The sequence below is a fragment of the Blennius ocellaris genome (genome assembly GCF_963422515.1).
Source record: "Blennius ocellaris genome assembly, chromosome: 14".
NCBI classification, from domain to species: Eukaryota; Metazoa; Chordata; class Actinopteri; order Blenniiformes; family Blenniidae; genus Blennius; species Blennius ocellaris.
Genome location: NC_137663.1, coordinates 8,636,645 through 8,655,286, shown reverse-complemented (window position 1 = coordinate 8,655,286; position 18,642 = coordinate 8,636,645). Strand labels below are relative to the sequence as shown.

The window sequence follows — 18,642 nt, the reverse complement described above, 5'->3', positions numbered from 1 at the left end:
TCTGTATGTTTTTTTTATATTCTGTACTATAGTTAATCCTCTTGTACCTGTAGCATGGCTGTGATTTAGTTCTATTTCTTTGGTTGTACACTTAGCCCTGTGCATGACTGACTGACGGCGTGTGTGTGTATGAGAGTGTGTATGTATGTGTGTGTGTGTGTGTGTGTGTGTGTGTAGCTTAGCGACAATATTTTTTTACACAGAGGTGATCTATGGTATGAGCCTGTCTGGGTGCTATCGTGTGTGCCTCTTCTACTCAGTTTTCCTGAACACTGTGACAACTCTGGCAAAACACGTACGCATGGAGCGAATGAGAAGACTCACTGTTCCTTTTTGTTTCTTTCTTCAGTTTTCCATTTTGTGAGTTGGACTGAAACATGAAGTGGGAAAAGTTAAAAAAAAAAAAAAAAGAAAAGAAAAAACCCAACAAAAAAAGCTGTTGCTCTTTTTTTTTTTTTTTTTTTCTTTCTTGATAACATAATAATGTCTAATATTAAATTTTGAGTTTTGTAATATTTGTATGTATGAAAGTTTTGTAAATTTGTGATTGTATGCACGTTTTGGCATATGAGTGTATGTATCTTAAAAATTGACAATGCTTGTTTTTTTTTATTATTATTTTGTTTTGCATGTAGATTGCCGTTTTAGTTTGTTTTGTTCAATTTGTTTTATTGTTTATTATTTTGGGACCATGTACAATACTGTATAACGTGGGCAGAATCTTGGACCTCATGCTACATTGATATTATATATGAATATAAAAACATGTTTTCCCTATGGAGAAAGTTTTAAGTTATATATCGCCTGTACACTTTGGGCTGCCTTTTAGATCTAACTGTCCACTGTTTAAGATAACCATGATGATAATGGATTAAAAAAAAAACATATTAATGATGAAGAATTATGCTGATGAAATAATAAAGATTCTTAATAAATCTTATTACATTTACAGCACGCCTTGTTTCCGTCTTTGAGTACTAATAGAAATGCACACACTGATAACTGTTTCAAGTTTTATTTTTTTATTTTTTTTATTGTTACAAAACTGAGAATTTAAAATCAAAAATACAAAATGTAAAAATATTTCATTTTAAACCACTAGATGGCAGTGTTACGTTACTATCAAAGGACAACAGTATTTTAAAATAATTTTAATGAAGGGATGAATTCCTAAGATCTGGTGTGATAAAGGTAAAGATAAATTGTGGATTTTTAATTGATATTGAGGAGTTTTGTAAAATAAAAAAAAGTGTTATGCAGGTGAATAAAAATGATAAAATAACCACAGTTGCGGACTTAAAAAAATCTATTTAAAAGCATCTACTAGCATCATAAGAGCTTTTTATTTTATGTGGGTTTCAACCACGGATAATAAAAATAAACAAATGAGAGAAATACTCAGAAACAGCCTGTGAGAGTTGTGAGTGAGGATCGGGGGCACAATGTGGCTGAAGCTCTGTGATTAAAGGGTTCATTCTCACACTAAAAGCCCGTCGTGAACCAGAGGTTGTCGGCCAGTCAGCTGCCGCCGAAAAACCTCCAGCTGACCGTAACCGTAGCAACGGGGTTCAGGTTCAACATTACGGCTGCTGTAGGGGTGACGGAGTCTGTGGTCCTCGTCAACATCCGCCTCTCTGACTCTGCTGCATCTGCTCCTGAATCCTCTGCAGCACCTCCTGCATCCGCTTCAGCTGCAAAGCGTGAGTGAGTGAGTGAGTGAGTGAGTGAGTGAGTGAGTGAGTGAGTGAGTGAATGAGCGAGAGAGAGAGTGAGTGAGTAGGCATGTGAGTGAGTGAGTGAGTTAGCGAGAGAGAGTGAGTGAGCGAGTGAGTGAGCGAGTGAGAGTGAATGAGCAAGAGAGAGAGTGAATGAGCGAGAGAGAGAGTGAGTGAGTAGGCATGTGAGTGAGTGAGTGAGAGAGTGAGACTGAATGAGTGAGTGATGAGTGAGTGAGTGAGCGAGCGAGCGAATGAATGAGTGAGTGAGTGAGAGAGAGAGAGAGTGAGCGAGAGAGAGTGAATGAGCGAGAGAGAGAGTGAGTGAGTAGGCATGTGAGTGAGTGAGTGAGTTGGCGAGAGAGAGAGTGAATGAGTGAGAGCGAGCGAGAGAGTGAGCGAGTGAGTGAGAGTGAACGAATGAGTGAGCGAGAGAGTGAGTGAGTGAGTGAGTGAGAGACAGAGTGAGTGAGCAAGTGAGAAAGTGAGTGAGCGAGCGAGTCAGTGAATGAGAGAGTGAGTGACATAAGTGATTGAGTGAGTGAGCGAGTGAGCGAGTGAGTGAGGTTGAAGTCACCTCTTCGTCCTTTTCAAAGATGAGTCTTTCCTTCTCGGTGTCGACGGCGGCCAGCGGCAGAGGAAAATCCGCCTCGCTGCCTTCCAGGTGTCTCTCACGTAAACTAAAACCCAGAAAATCATTTTATTTATACCACAATTTTCTTCTTCTCCCATCGTCCCGGGATCAGCTCGTCCTCCACCCACCTGCGTTTCCTCTCCTGCACCACCATGCGAGTCATGTTCTGGATGCACTGCGCCCGGTAGTTCTCGTAGTGAGTTTCCCGCGTCACGTCCTTCAGATCCTGCATGTGCGTCCTCACCAGCATGTTCCTCAGCAGCAGGAAGTCGGAGTGAGCCGGGTTCTCCACTGAACCGGACCGGAGAGACACACAATGACACTCACACACTCACCTGCTGAAACTACAGAAAACTCAACCAGGGCCTCGCCACTTCAGGGGCTAGGACATTTCTTATATGTCTAAAAAACAAAGGTGACTCAGCATTTGATTCAGTTGCACCACAAAACTACTAAAATGAAGTGTTTGAATTAAAAGTGTGTCGTTTGTTTAGAAATAGAGGAGCGGAACAAGAGTGTTACGTAGAAGAGTAGCAAGAGTTGGGGTTTTTTGCAAAAATTTGAGTTCTTCACAAAAAGTCATCAAGGCTGAAGAAGTGGGCTTTCTATTGAGAGGTCGCTGGTTCAATTCCAACAGCAGACAGGCCACCCTCATTGGTTCGTTAAGCCAAAAAATGGCCAAATTAGGAATAAGTGAATGTAAAAAGTGACGAATTATGTAAAAATAACATTAGGAAAATAATAGCACTAACTAAGAGAAAAATATGTTTTATGAGTTTATAAATGAAAGCAGATTAAAGGTAATTAAAGTAACAAAACAATAAAATACTAATATGGTAAAAAAACTGAGAAAGAATCAACTTTCCATCACTGCACTTGCTGCCTCTGCTCCGTGTCAAAGGTCAAATGTTTACCGTACTTGTCTCTGACGCCGTGAAAAGTTTTTTGAGCCTCACAATACAGATCAGATTTACTTTTACAATATGAAACATTATTGGGTTTGATATTATACAGTATATTAGGTTTTTACATTTGATAAAGCCAAGGTTCACCCATGTTTGCCTGTTCTAGGGAGAACAGTTATTTAGTGGTAAGATTTTAGTTAGAGTGTCTATTATAAGATGGGGGAAGGACCGATCATTCATCTCTGTACTATTTATACAGGTGTGGATGTTTCGTGGAGATTTACCTGTAATGTACAGATGAATACCAAAGATAAAATGTTATGTGGAGAATTTTTTGAACCATGAAGATACCAATGAGAAAAGAATTGGGGAAAAAAAACAAAAAAACATTATTGGGTAAACCAAAGTGAATGGAGCTATTTAAATAAACCTGCCTCGTCTTTAAATCAAAGAAAAGCTTTCAGATGACGCAGGACCGACCTTCCACCGCCCCCCACGGATACACTCGCCCTCTGAACTTGTGGCCTTTACTCTCCAGCTGAACGTTGCTCCCGATCACCGCGAACGGGACGCTGTCCTGCAACAAGAAAAGAAAGAGGTCAAAACAATGAACTGTCTGCCCGCACACGAAAGGTAAGATAGATTTTTTTTAAAATATATATTTATTCACTTTCACTCCCCCCAAAACAACATCAGTCCAAAAATAGAAAAATGCAAAAACACAAGCCAGCCCCTCCCTCCCCAGGAGAACAAAGCACATCAAAGAACCAACAGTAACACAGTCCAGACAGCAATGAAACCATATTCTACTAATTAGTAAGCATACATCATTAAAGAGAGAAAAAACAAAGAATAAATAAAACAAAAAGTGCACATAATGATGGAAACAGCAAGGTCAGTCGTTCACATCGGCTACTTTGTTGAAGAAATTTAACCATAGGGTCCCACATCCGCTCAAAAACACTTTATCCTCCCTTAGTCTTTCCAAATACTCTTTGTTTGTTAATTCACCCAGTCATAGGTCAAACGTAGGGACTGAATCCTTTTCCCGCGCTCTCAAGACACCAAACTCATCAAACCAAACACAAGAGCAACTCTCTCATTGTTATTGTCTGATGGTAAACGCACCAGAAGCTCTTATTGTGGCGATAAGTGAATCTAGAAAATAGTCTTGCAAAATGAGTTGAGTTTACTGTGTGACCAGAAGGACTGAGTCAAGTTGTTGATCGCAGATTTGCAGCTGTTGCAAACTGGTGACACGTTGGTAAAAACATTTGTTATAATTACTGAGCTTTGTGTCGTGTTATGGACTGTATAAGACCGTGCCTGGCATTGACTGAACAACCATGTAAACTCTCCAGACTCCTCATACAGGATCTTATACAAATATGACACTGGCCCCCGATTGAAGGGATCAAATCTATCTACTGCCTCATGTCTGGTAAGGATATTAAAGTGAGGCATCTTTTACCTAACATAGTCCCGGATCTGTAAATATCAACAGAAAACCAGCTGATGAATAGATATTGTAAACAGATTTAAGTGGGCGGATGCTCACCTTGAGAATCTGCTCCTGCAGCTTGTAGTCCTCGTCCTCGTCCGAGTCGCAGTCAGGAAACTGGTAGATGTTGATGCCAAACTGCTTGATTTCCTCTCTGATCTGAGTAAAAAAAAAAAAAAAAAAAAGAGGAAATAAAATTCTATTCGGGAGTTTTAGTGACTATGTCATTTCATTCTTCATTGTGTTGACTCTTCTACCCTCATCTTCTTTCTGCAGACTTCTGCTTGCGTCAGGCCGTCGGCTTTGGCCAGCAGGGGGACGATGTTGACTTTGTCTTGCAGCGCCCTCATGCACTCCACGTCCAGAGGCCGGAGGCTGGAGGGAGAAACCACAGCCACGCTTGAACCAAGCCCAGAGACTCTGCCGAGGGCCGACGGGACGTTTCTCAGCGTACCCGTGACCGAACGGAGAGATGAAGTAGAGGCAGCAGTGGACTCGGTTGTCCTGGATGTTTCTTCTGTTCAAGCCGCTCTCGTCCCTGAAGTACTGCTCGAACTGCTGGTCGATGTAGTCCTCGATGTGCTTCCAGCTGAACGGCAAAGCGCACACACGTCGTCTATCATCGAGTACCGATAAGGGGCGGGGGATTCCACATATTCGCAAATCTCTAAAAAGCAGCCAGGCTTTGTCTGGCTTGAGCCGTGTCACGGACGGACGTCACCTCTCTGTGTTGTTGATGGCGTCTCCGAAGCCCGGCGTGTCGACAATGGTGAGCCGCAGTCTGATCCCTTTCTCCTCGATGCCGATGCTGTGCTTGACGATGTCGACCGTTTGGCAGATCCGTTCTGCAAACGCGTGCAAAATGCCAGCTTTACGTTAAAAGTACGGCGACAACGACACGCTCATTCTGCACACGGGAAGTCGCCTCAACCTTCAGCGTTGGGAACTTTTCTGTCCTTGTAGAGGTCCGTGAGGAACAAACTGTTGATCAGTGTGGATTTGCCCAGGCCAGACTCGCCTGCGGACACACACACACACACACACGTCACGATCCGGCTGTTTCTAATGAGACTTACTTCACAAAGTTACAAACTGCTTGCAAAAGAAAAGAAAAAAAAAAAAAAGAGCTGAAACTGACCTGCCACCATGAGTGTGAACGTGAAGCCTTTCTTCACTGTCTTCCTGTGAACCTGGTTGGGCAGTGTGGCAAAACCTACATACTCCTTGTCCTGATCCTGCGGAGGGAAAACACAAACATAACGTGAACATTCTGTGTTTGAACTTTGAGTTTTCGAGCTTCGATTAATCCGGTTAGAGTCCATGTTGGTGTGACTTTTCTTCTGTTTCCTCCTAAAGACAGAAGATGGGCTTTTCAGGTTACTTGATGTCCCTTTGGTGTGGATGGATGGATGGATGGATGGATGGATGGATGGATGGATGGATGGATGGATGGATGACTACTGAGATCTTTAACGTAAACTAGATTTTGGTGGCAGAGTTAAATCTTTTGTGCTTCTGCCTCAACCAATCATATCGAATTCAGTCATTTTGGAAAAGTTGTGTTCTATCCATCATAGATCTTTATCCTTCTCGCTGTGGGCGCTAACCACCGCTCCACCTTCATTCAGCCTCCGCCATTTCCTGTTTGATTCATTTTGTAGTCCCTTCGTCTGTTGCCCCTTTGGTTTTTACTTCCTGTTCGAGTCCTTCCTGTCGCTCCAGTTATTTCATTGTGTGGGGCCTTGATACAGGGCATGTGGGTTTTGACGACCCCTTAACTGTTTTCATCATCCGTTGGACTGTTCTTTTATGCGTTATGTGTATTTTAAGCGGGAATAATGATCTGTCACAGCTCTCTGCAACACTGGGAGGATCTGTCACATTCACCAATTCACACACGCCCTTGCAACAAGCTTGCCCACCACTGGGATCACTGCAAATGGTCACTGAATTTCAGATTTTGCCACAGAAAAAAAAACCCCCGATGTGCAACTTTTTCATGTGAAATGGCATCAAAAAGTAAATGTATGAGTTGTGAGCACAGCAACAAAGTACGCTATTTTGCAGAAGTTGTGGCTACCTCGCATGTTGGCTTGTATTGATAACATCTTTGTGTGTAAATTACATGCTGAGCTGCTGCTGCTTCATACGTCCGACCAAAAGGAAAAGATTTCCATAATTTCAGGTTGGAGATGTCGGATCGAATCGACCAATCAATTATCGGGAGTGCTTAATAACACCGTCACACTGTCACAAACAGAACATTACCTGATGTTACATTAAACAAGATGACAGTCACAGTAACATCCATGATTGTTGATACATTTTAATGTGATCGTCGACTTTATCTTCACCCACATGTGGAAATCTGTGTTTTACTTGGCAAAACCGATTTTATTCACCCCGATATATCATTTGATATAACAAAAATATCCAATTCAGAACTGTATGAAAATATGTTTGCCACAAAAACGACGAAGTTATAAAGCTCTAAAACTGCACCGGGTCAGGAGTCTGGTGATGTGTTGATGGATCCCTCATAAAAGAAATGATATTGCTCATCTTTCCACCCTCGTTTTGTGCCCTCGGTCGCTGAGCGACCTCACTCTGAACCAGAGGCATCAAGGAAAAGACGGAGCGAGCGGAGGAAAGAGGAAACAATTGTCTCCCTGCTCTGCAGATTGAATGCCAGCCAGTAGCGATAAGGTTGGTTCAAACTGACCCGAAGCTCCGCTTGGCGCTTCGCGAGGTCAGAGTTGTTGTCTGAAGTTCAACACACTGGCAGTGGGTTGTAAGGCTTCGGAGATGGACGAGCGTATGGCTTTGCACATTTGCAACTCTTTAAAAACACACCTCTGGAGAGTCGTAGGGGTCGAAGCGTCCCCAGGGGCTGCGTGGATGCGAGGCCGGGCTGAGCGGAGAGTCCAGGGACACCTGGGACGCCAGCTGCCTCCTCAGCGGCAGGGGGTGGAACTCCGCGTCTACCTGGGCGTGGTTCCGTCTGGGCGGGACCATCGGGGAGCCGGTGGGGTGCGAGGACACGGGGAGGGACGGAGGAGGGGTCACGGGAAGGCTGGGAAGTCTCCCGTTGGTTCCCTCCAGATCACAGTAGCCCGGCGCCGAGTGGTGTTCACCAGGCTGAGAGAGGGGGGGCAGATCCCTCATGGCGTAAGGAATCTGAATGTCCTCCTGGTCATCAATGGACAAGCTGGACAGCTGAGAGAGGACAAAGTGTAATGAACACATTATATACATGACTTCTCCGTCTGCTCCACACAAAGTGTGTATCCCGGATCTGCCTGAGGTCCTCTCGGTGAACTGAGTTCACGGACAAGCAGCTTTAGCACTTGTATTGTCTGTAGCTGCTCTGTTCTGCTGCTATCATGAGACTTTCTTCATACTGAAAGTGTCTTATGCAAGTCATTGCAACTTTCCGTGCTGCAACCTGAGTTCACCAAAACGTAACCAGAGGAGATGCTGTACTTGCTGTATATTATCCTTGTACTCTATCGTGCTGTATTCCATGTGTATGTTTCTGCCCGAAAAAAACTGATTGCAAATATGTTTACTCTACAATTAACAAAGACAGTGTGACTCAGAGGCTGTATGGTGGTGTTGTGTAGCTCATCGACAGAAGGATGTAGCTTTTACGTACAGTTAACTTCAACTGTTACAGATTTCCTCTCTCACTAAAAATACCTGCAGCTGAGGCTCACTGGTGGCCCCAAATCTCCTGTCGGTGTGGATGTGAGTAAGCGACTCTCTGTTTTTGTACTGTGATGTACTGCTGACCATCCAGGGAGAAACCTGCCTTCGCCTAATGTCACCTTGGATCAGCGCCACACAGCCCTGATTGCATGAATCAACATAAGCCAGTGATGGATGGCTAAAAATGCTCACAACACTTGTGGGAGGCAGTCATAAATAACTTAATAGCACTTCAAGTATGCAAGCAAACCGCCTGACTGCCGCTTGTTTCAGCTCTTGCCCTTTGAGACGTCACCTGATGAGAGTGCGTCTTCTCCCACAGTTGTTGACTTTACCCTTTCCTCAGCGATTATCTGACTTGTGATCCCATTATACCATTACAAAGGCCCTCATCCATCTGTTCGGTCAGGATGGAGAGATGGACAATTGTTTGAAAATGGTCGTACAATCTGGCGTGGAAACGGAAGTGGCCTGTCTTATTTTCAAGGAGCTTATCCGACTGTTAAAGCTGCAGTTAGGCATCAAAATCCGAGAGATTACTGAGTGTTTGTGTGTTTTGCTCCGGTCCAACCACGTTCTCCGAGAACTTCTCCACACACTGATTTCTGAAACAAACGGAAGGGCTCTGTTTACCTGCAGACAGCAGAGCGGGGCGAAACAAAACACTGCTGACCTGATCAGGGTTCACTTGGCATTCTTCTACCTGTCAGCCCTCATTTACCCACAAGGCTTTGCAACAGGCTTAACCCAGCTCCTAATGCTCTGGACATGGTGGGGGGTTGGAGATTTAACTCCTAATGACACACACACACACACACACACACACACACACACACACACACACACACACACACACACACACACACACACACACACACACACACACACACACACACACACACAAACTCTAACAAGCACTGTGTGTGAAGACTATGCTACAAACGTGCCATACCTCCTTTTCTGAGAGAGTTGCAGCTTTTTAAGCACAAGAGGCAGCAGATAGAAATGGTGGAGAGAAAAGGATTTGTTGAACAATGTTACAATATTAACTGGCTGCCTGCAGAATTACCAGAACTGCTCACTGCAACTGGAAAAACATATATTGCAAAAACAAAAAGTGAAAAATCAACAGTCTATTAGTATAGATTGAGTTGACTGATAAACAATAGCTTTAGGATGACATAACATGTAGTTATAAAGTTTAAAGTGGTAAAGGTTAAACAAGCAAATGTGAATAAAACACATATGATGTCCTACAGTTATTGCTACCGGGTAAAACACAGTAATAACATGCAAACTACAACACTTGAATGAAAGCAAGGATACAAGATGGTACATTATCGCAAGTAAATGGCACCCAGACGGGATTTTCAATCGGCTGATGTCTTTTCTTTCTTTTCTTTTTTTAACCTAAACTGTCGACAGTGTCAAACGGGTAAAAACACGACTTAGTTTTCTATTTAAATGCAGGTGTCTCGTGTCATGAACTCACCTTTTTTATTGCAACGGAATCTGACCGGAGAAGACATGTGCTCCATGGTTCTGCAGGTTTGTAAACTCCCCACCGATCACCCAGTATGTGTGTGTGTGTGTGTGTGTGTGTGTGTGTGTGTGTGTGTGTGTGTGTGTGTGTGTGTGTGTGTGTGTGTGTGTGTGTGTGTGTGTGTGTGTGTGTGTGTGTGTGTGTGTGTGTGTGTGTTTGTTTGCGCATTAAGTCTGAGCTCCTGCTTGGCTGCAGTCTGCTCCATGTGGCCACTCTATGTTGGCTTGTTGTTGTTGTTGTTGTTGTTATTATTATTAAGAAAAATTATTATTATTATTATTATTATTATTATTATTATTATTATTATTATTATTAATAATAATAATAATAATAACAACAACAATAATAATAATAATAATATAATACATATTATTAATGTTAATAATATATATAACAATGTATTAGGTTATAACCAATCACGTGAAGCTAAATGACTACTCTCACCACCTGATCTGTTTTGAACAGTTGAGGTAAGGATGTTTTTCAATAGTTTTTCCCCACAAAGTGCCTATTTTTCCAAACATGGGGATAACACAAGTAAAGGTTGAGAGAATGGAGCTTCAGCTGTTTTCAATCTTAACATAATTTGACAAACCTTTCCTTATATCAAGCCAGCAGCATGCTAATCTAATCCCTGCAACAGGTTTGTAATCATTAACAGTTGAGTTAAATTGAGCTCAATTTAGTTAAAAATGCATGATAATTAGGGAGTGAGTTTGCAGCATGTGTTAATAGTTAGCTGCTTAGCCGTAAGAGAGCTAAAGTGAGGTTTTTGTGTGTTATTACAGTACTATAGAGGTGGTTCAAGTTTATTTGTCTAGTTTGATCCAGACACAAATGGTTAATTTTTAAATAAACCAAGACAAATATTTGTGAACATCCACCAGCCAAACCTACAGGAGGTGAGTATATGTGTTTTTCTTTTCATTGTATACACAGTAATCATGATGAATGCATGTGGAGTTTGCTTGTCCTCCCTGTATGTGTGGGTTGTTCTGTAAAGAATGATTCAAGCAGAGTCAAATTCATTTGGGCATTTTATTTTTGTTTTTATGACCTACAATTAGGTAGCAGTTATATTAGGGCTCAGTGTATTTGACATGGTTTGACATTCGACAAAAGAAAAATGCATAAGGCAGCCAGATAAATAAAGTAATATACTATAGCTTAAAGTATAAAGTGACATGTGTTTCACAGCTTCTAGACAAAGTTGTAACTAGGGCCCAAGTTGATAAATGGCCAATCAAATCAGACAGGCCTGACTTGCATCTGTTTAAAATGAATACTGATGAATGTAAAACGCACATGTAATTTGCAGGTTTTTACAGTTTTTACTGATTTGCATGTCTTAAACACACCGTGGCACCTTCAGTGGGCACACATAAAAAATAATTTTGATATGATCCAGTTTAAGCAAAGAAAAATGGTTCAGTTTGATTCAAATTGATCAGAATTAGCAAATTAAAGTTTCCCTGACAATTTCTTTTTTTTTTTAAGGCGAGTCCATACTTCTGACTTTTGTTGTCTCCCAGTTCAAAAAGGCACATGTGGCTTCTTAAAATGTCTTTATCCCTCAAATCTCAGCTTTGTGGTCATCATGGTAAGGAGTCAGAGAATTGAGGCGTCCTCTACAGATCCAGTCCACATCGCTCTGTATATGTTTCTGGGCTTGTTTGACCGGTCTAATAATAAGCTCTTGACCCTCAGTGTTGGCGAGGACTCTTCTGTCACTTTCGGTTGTTCGGTGGGGCTGTCGTGTTCGTAGGTTTCAGATCCGTTCTCGCACACGTCTGCTGTGCGTGTCGACCTACAACACGACTCACTCTGTGAGCCGGTCCTCTCGTCACAGTTGTCCTGCGTGTGCTGATCCCCATTCGAATGCTTTGCTGGCGTGCTGCTGTGGTCTTCGCATTCTGTGTGGTGGGCTGTACTGTCTGAACACTGTTCAGGGCTCTGTCCGTCACGAGAAATGGGAGTCTCATCCTTGCTGCGATCGGGACCTTGGTGATTGTTGTTTTGCCAGAAGGCTCTGCAGAGCTGCTCCAACTCAGAGAGCAGAGGCAGGCCAATGTCCAGGTGCATCAGGAAGTTCTCCAGCCACTCCTCCAGCTTGGAAAATGACTGCCTGAAATGCAAAGAGTTACAGTCATGAGATGTTGGAGCTTGCTGGATTCTGAAGTTTAGTTGTCTGGTTGACTGAATGATTAATGATATTAAGCTTTGCATGTAACAGTAAACGATAGCATTGCCACAACATCGTCATCCACATCACCGATGTCATTTGACCAAGACACAAGTGTGTACTTCACACCAGTGGGATGCCAAATACTTGACATGACATTTTATTACTCTGTTTTATGAAACTATAATCTGATGAGCACCTTTACAAAACAAACGTACTGTTATTTTTGTTTTGTTCAGTTTTTTAATGAATTAAGCATTTTGAAAATATTGTTCCTGACTTAAATTTACCGTTTATCAGCGTCCAGGTCACAGCAGAGTCCAGCCAAGGGCATGAAGGCGGAGGGGCAGTGCCGAGGGTGGTACTGCTGCAGGAAACCAGCTACGTTTAGCCCAAAGTCGTTACTCCGAGGAAGGTAGTCCGGGTCGGCACTCACTCTCCCAATTATCTTCACAGTAAACAGAGATAGTCAACGCCATAATCTTTGCATTCTTTTAAGCCGAGTTCTCGCCGGTGCAAGTTTCTGCGTGTTCTTACCTCACAGATCATGATGCCAAAGGAAAAGATATCCACCCGTTCATCATAGCTTTTGGCTGGCAGAAGCACAAAAAATACTCAACGTGATGCAGCCAGTATGCTGATCGTTAAGCTAAAGCTGGAAAGTGTAATGCCATTGCCTCCATGTTGTGCCCTTACCATGAAGCATTTCGGGGGCCATCCAGTAGGGGTTTCCGACCACGGTGTATCGCTTCCTCCGGTCGAGCTTGCGGAGCTCTGACAGCGTCCCCTTCGCAGGCCGTTCCAGAGAAGACGTCTTGTTCTGGTTCTTCTTCTCCATCACCAGTCTGGCCAGGCCAAAATCTGCCACCACCACTGACTGGTTCTTCACAAGGAGAGACAGACAAAAGGCATGTTAACCAAGGTGCTGTGAACAGTATTAAGTTACTTTATATCAGAGTTGATGACTTAAATTAAGTCATTAATTGAAGTTAATTAATTGAAGTCATCAAATCTCTTGCCTACCTCTTTGACCAGGCAGTTGTGTGAGTTCAGATCTCGATGGATAACATTCATAGAGTGCAGATATGCCTTGGAAGAAGAGTTGTTGCACGCATAAGGCAATGTTTTAAGATCTCACAAGAAATTTGCAGTGATAATCACAAGTACTCACCATTCCAGCTGCAATGTCTTTAGCGTAGCCGACTCTTATGTTCCAGGGAAAATCCTCATCCTATAGCAACAAGATCGTGACATAAAATACCGTTTGTGCATTCTGAGTATTTGTGAAACACTAATACTTCATAATGATTTCGCTCACCATTTTTACGATAGTCTCTCGCAAAGTTCCTCCTTGGATGTATTCAGAGACAAAATGTATCCTCTTATCTTTATAAAACAATCCAATGAACTTGAGAACGTTGGGATGGTCCAGACAGCGCATCACTTTCACCTGTGCAAAGTAGAATTTGAAAACACTTGTTTTTGTAGTGTCTCTAAAACCTTTTTTGTGCTGACTTGATTTAAAAGTTCTTTTCTGCCTTTCTGTCTCTAATTATAGATTTAGCTTACCTCCTTTAAAAATGTCTTTTGTGTCTCTTCGTCAAAACGTATTAACTCCTTCATCACCATCACCTCCCCTGTCTCCTGATGGGTTACCTTAAATGTAACCGTAGTGATTAAAATCAGTCTGAAACAGTACAGGAGCCAATCAAGAATGAATAGGAACGTGATAGGAAAGGCAAACCGCTGCACCTTGACCGCCTGTCCAAAGCAGCCTTTGCCAAGCACCTCTCCATGGATAAGGTCTGAAGGCCTGAAGATGCGGTGAGTTCGATCTCCCAGCTCAACACGTAGAGACTCCGATCGGACCATGTCTCGTCTATGAGATAAGAGCGACAGGGCTCCAGGGGACACAGGACATTTGTCTATGCTACAGCTACGCCTGAGAACGAAAAGTAAAGCCATCACACAGACAGGCAGGGGTGGTAGTGACTGAACAAAAGCTCACGGCACTTACAAAATGTTTCTTGATCGCATTCCCGTGGTTGCTTGATGTTGAGGTGGTGAAAGGCTTATCCTGTTTTGCTCGTCCGTCTCCCCCCGAGGACTTGGCTCTTCCTCCAGGCTGGGGAGTTTATGGGTTGAGGAAAGTTTGTCATGACCGCATGATTCTGGACAGCTTATGTTTTCTGGGGAACTTTCGGAGTGAAGGCGGTCGTGAGGAGATTTGGGGTTGTGTTCGATGGTCAGCTGCAGGGGTCCGCTTGTGTCCTGGATCATACGAGTGACCTAGAAAAATCAATACTGTGTTAAACTTGGACTCTCTGTCTTAAGCTAATAAATGTCTGCGAGGTTTGAGGTTCACCTCTTCTGAAGAGATATTTCGGATTGGGATCCCATTGACTTCCAGCACTCTGTCTCCAGGGTGGACAGAAGACAGCAAGTCAGGGCTGAGGAGAGCTGAGTCTAACCTGAGGCAGAGGGATTGAACGAGCTTTTGAGAGATGGAACAAGACAGGACAGGAATACTTCAGGGGTGGCGCCCCAGTGAAATGCAAAGTTCACTCTTGTTCATGCCTTAAGTTCAGAGACTCACTCTGTCACTGTGACGATGGGGCTTTTGTCATTGCTAAGGTCAGTGGTCAAAGTCAGACCTTGCCTGCCAACTGGCAGGGGGGGGAAGGACACCAGCGCCACCATGTGGGGGCTCTTGGTGAGAGGAGAGCTCGGCCTCACCGCTGATGCAGGATCCTGGGAGAAGCAGTGGCCGCTGCATAGATAAGACACAGAAAAGGTGCAATATGTCAACTGAAGGACTCTTTATGACTGAGACTCCTTTTATATCTCACTGTTATCGGCCACAAAGCTTCTAATGGGCAAAGCTTCTCACTCACCAGTAGAGTTTGGAGCGTTCTATCAGTGTGTACGTGTCTCCATCCCCAATGACCATTTCACAGTTCATGCAGCTGAAACACTCGGGGTGGTACTTTTGCTCCCCAGCAACCTGTTCGGGCAGGGAGATAGTGTGGTCAGACACAATGCACACATTCTCTACAAGAGGACGTTGGGTCAAGTCGGCTTGAGTAGCTCTGAATTAAAGGTGTATTTTCAGTTCATCGCAAAGGATGTTTTCAGAGGATATCCTCTAGTTTGGGAGTAGAAAGGAAGAAAATTATTTATTTTCATATCAGGAGGAGACTGAGGGGCAGGGAGGCTATGAACAGCCACAGAATCGTGCTGAAAATGTGGAATTCCTTGGAGTTTCTTTTGACTATGGCCACTTTTTATTTCTGTAAATATTATATGATAAATATTTGTCTGACTTACTTGCCATTAAGGACAGCGACGGGCTCTAAATGATCAAAACAGCTATTTTAAAACGCACTCGCCATCTATCAACCACTTTTCAGCAGAAGAGAAAAATAATTGCGAAAACTACTAATGTGTCAAAATTCCTCTTGAATTAAAATGTCTTTTTTTTGTGAATATTTATACTGAAATGTCAGTCGGCTTCATAAAATAAAGACAGAGGAGGGAAACTGGTCAGGAAATGAGAACTTCCTTGTCTGTAGGAAAGGGAGCCGTTTTGCTTTACTGGCAGCGTGACGTACATATAAAGTTCACTTAGAAATACTGATAGAGGAGGGTTGAATAAACTCCTTCACAATTGTAGCAATATCTGCTTTGAAATGTAAACAGAGCATAAGTATTACAATATATTTCTACATGTATGTATTTAAAAAAAAAATTCATTTCTTGAATCGGAAAACATTTTTCTAAACAGAGAAGTCGATGTGGTATGTGGTTGTTTCTCACTTTAAAATGTAAATGCATGAACAATGCAGAGATCTTTGCCTTAAGCTAAAAAGACAGCAAGGGAAAAAGTGAAGTTTATTTTTCATTCATATTTCGTCACCATAATGAGTCCTGTTGCAATGGCCTCCCTGCAGCCGTGGCAGTGCTCGCCATACTGGCACCAGTAGTGCTTCTTGCAGTAGAGCTGCCCCTCTCGTTCATAGTACCAATGAGACAGGATACAGCCGCATTCACAACACCTACAGAAGAGAGGAAAAACAGAGGGAGGGGGAGGGTTGCATGTGATAGTAAAACAGAGAGAGGAAACAGGAGAAATGCAGATTTAGATTGGATGTTAGACAATGGACACCAAAGTAACGTGAGCTCAAACACTTGAGACTTCCCAAGAAAGTCGACCCTTTACAGCGTCACACTCAGCGCCACAAACCCGGGTCAGCAGGACCACAAATCATTGTCTCCAATTTAGTCTATTTCTTTTTAACACTGAGTGTACTATTTCACTGATACCGAGGTCCTGTCCTCTTTTGTGACGCCTGCCATTGAGTTGCTCTCAGCAGATGTAGTGTTTAACAGCTGTGGTTTCTCCAACACACGCCCAGAGGAAATAAGGTTTTCTGCTCTGCAGCGGGGAGGTGAAGTGATGCATTATAGAAGTCAAATAGCTGATGTCACTGTGACTGAGAGCACATTCAGCCGGAAGCCAAAATATCAGCCGCCGTTGACAAAAAGACTACTCACACAGGGTCACTGGTCAGTCACATGTCTTCGACGAAAACAGTGTAATTTAATGTTGGATCCCTGTGGACACACCCACTCAGCATTTCTCAAGAACAGTACCAATTGTGCAAACCCGACTATTGCTGTAATATCTCTCCTTCTTTAGACGCTCATACAATAATGAAATAGATCTTGTCCATATTTGTGTGTTTTATTAATCTCATATCATCATAGACTGCAATTTTGCATTTTTTTGTTGTGTATATTGTGTTTTTTGAAGCTCCCAAGTTTCATACTGAAAAACCATTTTCCGAGAAGATATATAGAAACTGTATAAAATGTGTGTATTTTAACAATATCTTTTTCTTTATTGGTCGTGCATTTCGTTTGGATGGCAGCCCTTTAAAATCTGCAAACTGATACTTTCCAGTGAATCTTACTCAAACAGAATAATACCTGCTTTACGTACAATGAAGTAATCCTGCTTCCTTATCTATTCAGCCTCCCAGCTGCAGTGGGAGGTGACTTCCTGAGCTGAATACTTGCCCATGTTTCCTCTCGCCAATCCTCAACTGTAAATGCCACACTGTTCCTGCTATAGGGGAGAAAAAAGGTTACCATGAATTTAGATTAAAGTAGTTAGGAAGGAAACTGAGTCCGCCTTTGCTGTCCCTTATGTCCCTGATAAAGTGAGAGCAGTAAAAGCAGAGCAGGATTACGACGACTGCAACAAAACAGTCAAACTAACCTGTCTCATTCCACTACTTCTCGAGGTCTGGAGAGGCCTGATGCTCATTTACTGCTGAGGAGCTAATTAAGTAAATAAAGACCATTAGACAGCTGTATGTTCATTTTTAACCTCCTGTCTTTGCTATTGTGCTGCCAGGGACGGATGTGGAAGCTTCCAGCTTCACATCTGCAATTCCTCTTAAACATCTGCTCATGAGAAAATCCCGGGATCGGTCCTGACATGTATTTGAAAAGAATCTAACCGTCCTTTATCTGTCCTTCTATCTGGGATCAGCCCTGACAAGTATCACAAACAGAGTCTAAATTCCCTCCGGTTCACCTTCTTTCTGCCATCCATCTCCTCAGCTGGCATGTGCTGTCTCGACTCTTTCACAACTTTTCTTTTCTTCTTTTTTTTTGACTTCCATTGAGAGGTGAGGACACAACATCACCTGGTGTGCATCCAACAAACTCTATATGATGTCAGGAGCGTCACCGAGGTCAAATGTTAAGAATCTAATGACGTAATCTCATGCCGCGGTTTCCTCTCTGTTGTCTTTGTCGCCCGATGGCACTTCCCTTTTAAAAAACATCTTTTTCAATTTGTTTTTTCTCGCGTATGTGTTTTGTATTTTTTCTCCATGTAATCTATGTTATAGATGTGTGTCAGAGGATAAACTATTGTTGAAGTGCTGAAATGAAACGTGTCGTACTGCAGGTCTGCTTTTCTTGTTGATTTGAAGGTGAAAGCAGTGTTGTGCATCTGTTTTACATTGTAATTGAGGAAACACAAATATGCTGATGTTTTGCCTGTGCTGTGTTTTCTTTTGCTTTCACTCCCTCTGTCACACTTTAACTGCTGTTGCTTCTCGTCCCCACGGCTGCACATGCACATCTAACAATTTGCCAAGTGAAGTGTCTTACCGTCCTTTCATTCCTCTCCGAAACCGCTGATCCCGCCGTGACATTCTGCCTCGTCCGCTGAGCGACAGACAGACGGTCACACACACACACACACACACAATCCACCCAGTTTAGGTAATGAGGCTCGGGAGCTGCATGTGTTCACATGCGGGCTGTAAATGTGCTGGGCTGTGACCCGCAGCAGGCGTTGTCTTGTGTTTCTCTCCCCATCGAACATGCAGAAAAGCTGTGTGAGAAAAGAAAGTGTGACCCAGTGACACCAGCTGCC

At 43.0% G+C, this 18,642-nt stretch overlaps 2 protein-coding genes across 2 annotated transcripts; both read right to left on the bottom strand.

The window, feature by feature from the left end:
• Positions 1–1,619: 1,619 nt before the first annotated feature.
• LOC308139196 (septin-5-like) lies at positions 1,620–8,280 on the bottom strand (the record flags this gene model as incomplete). Its single annotated transcript, XM_080508542.1, has 12 exons — positions 1,620–1,691; positions 2,293–2,395; positions 2,478–2,640; positions 3,735–3,831; positions 4,813–4,914; positions 5,013–5,130; positions 5,210–5,344; positions 5,477–5,600; positions 5,687–5,773; positions 5,894–5,990; positions 7,609–7,971; positions 8,239–8,280. The coding sequence occupies 12 exons, from the start codon at positions 8,278–8,280 to the stop codon at positions 1,620–1,622; spliced, it is 1,503 nt and encodes a 500-aa protein (XP_080364668.1).
• A 2,765-nt stretch (positions 8,281–11,045) lies between these two features.
• On the bottom strand, positions 11,046–18,642 carry LOC308139850 (LIM domain kinase 1-like). Its single transcript, XM_080509425.1, has 15 exons — positions 18,375–18,642; positions 16,105–16,243; positions 15,083–15,192; positions 14,785–14,958; positions 14,554–14,659; positions 14,206–14,477; positions 13,941–14,130; positions 13,758–13,844; positions 13,507–13,638; positions 13,360–13,419; positions 13,212–13,277; positions 12,885–13,071; positions 12,726–12,781; positions 12,479–12,636; positions 11,046–12,131 (listed from the first exon to the last, which is right to left on the bottom strand). The coding sequence occupies exons 1-15, from the start codon at positions 18,416–18,418 to the stop codon at positions 11,615–11,617; spliced, it is 2,298 nt and encodes a 765-aa protein (XP_080365551.1). The 5' UTR covers positions 18,419–18,642; the 3' UTR covers positions 11,046–11,614.

Excerpts from the sequence above, each read along its gene's own strand:
- LOC308139850 (XM_080509425.1), bottom strand. The coding sequence starts at position 18,418 with ATGTCACGGCGGGATCAGCGGTTTCGGAGAGGAATGAAAGGACG. Across the intron at positions 16,244-18,374 it reads CGGAGAGGAATGAAAGGACG|GTGTTGTGAATGCGGCTGTA; the intron begins GTAAGACACTTC and ends TCTCTTCTGTAG. Across the intron at positions 13,845-13,940 it reads GCTTTGGACAGGCGGTCAAG|GTAACCCATCAGGAGACAGG; the intron begins GTGCAGCGGTTT and ends GTTACATTTAAG.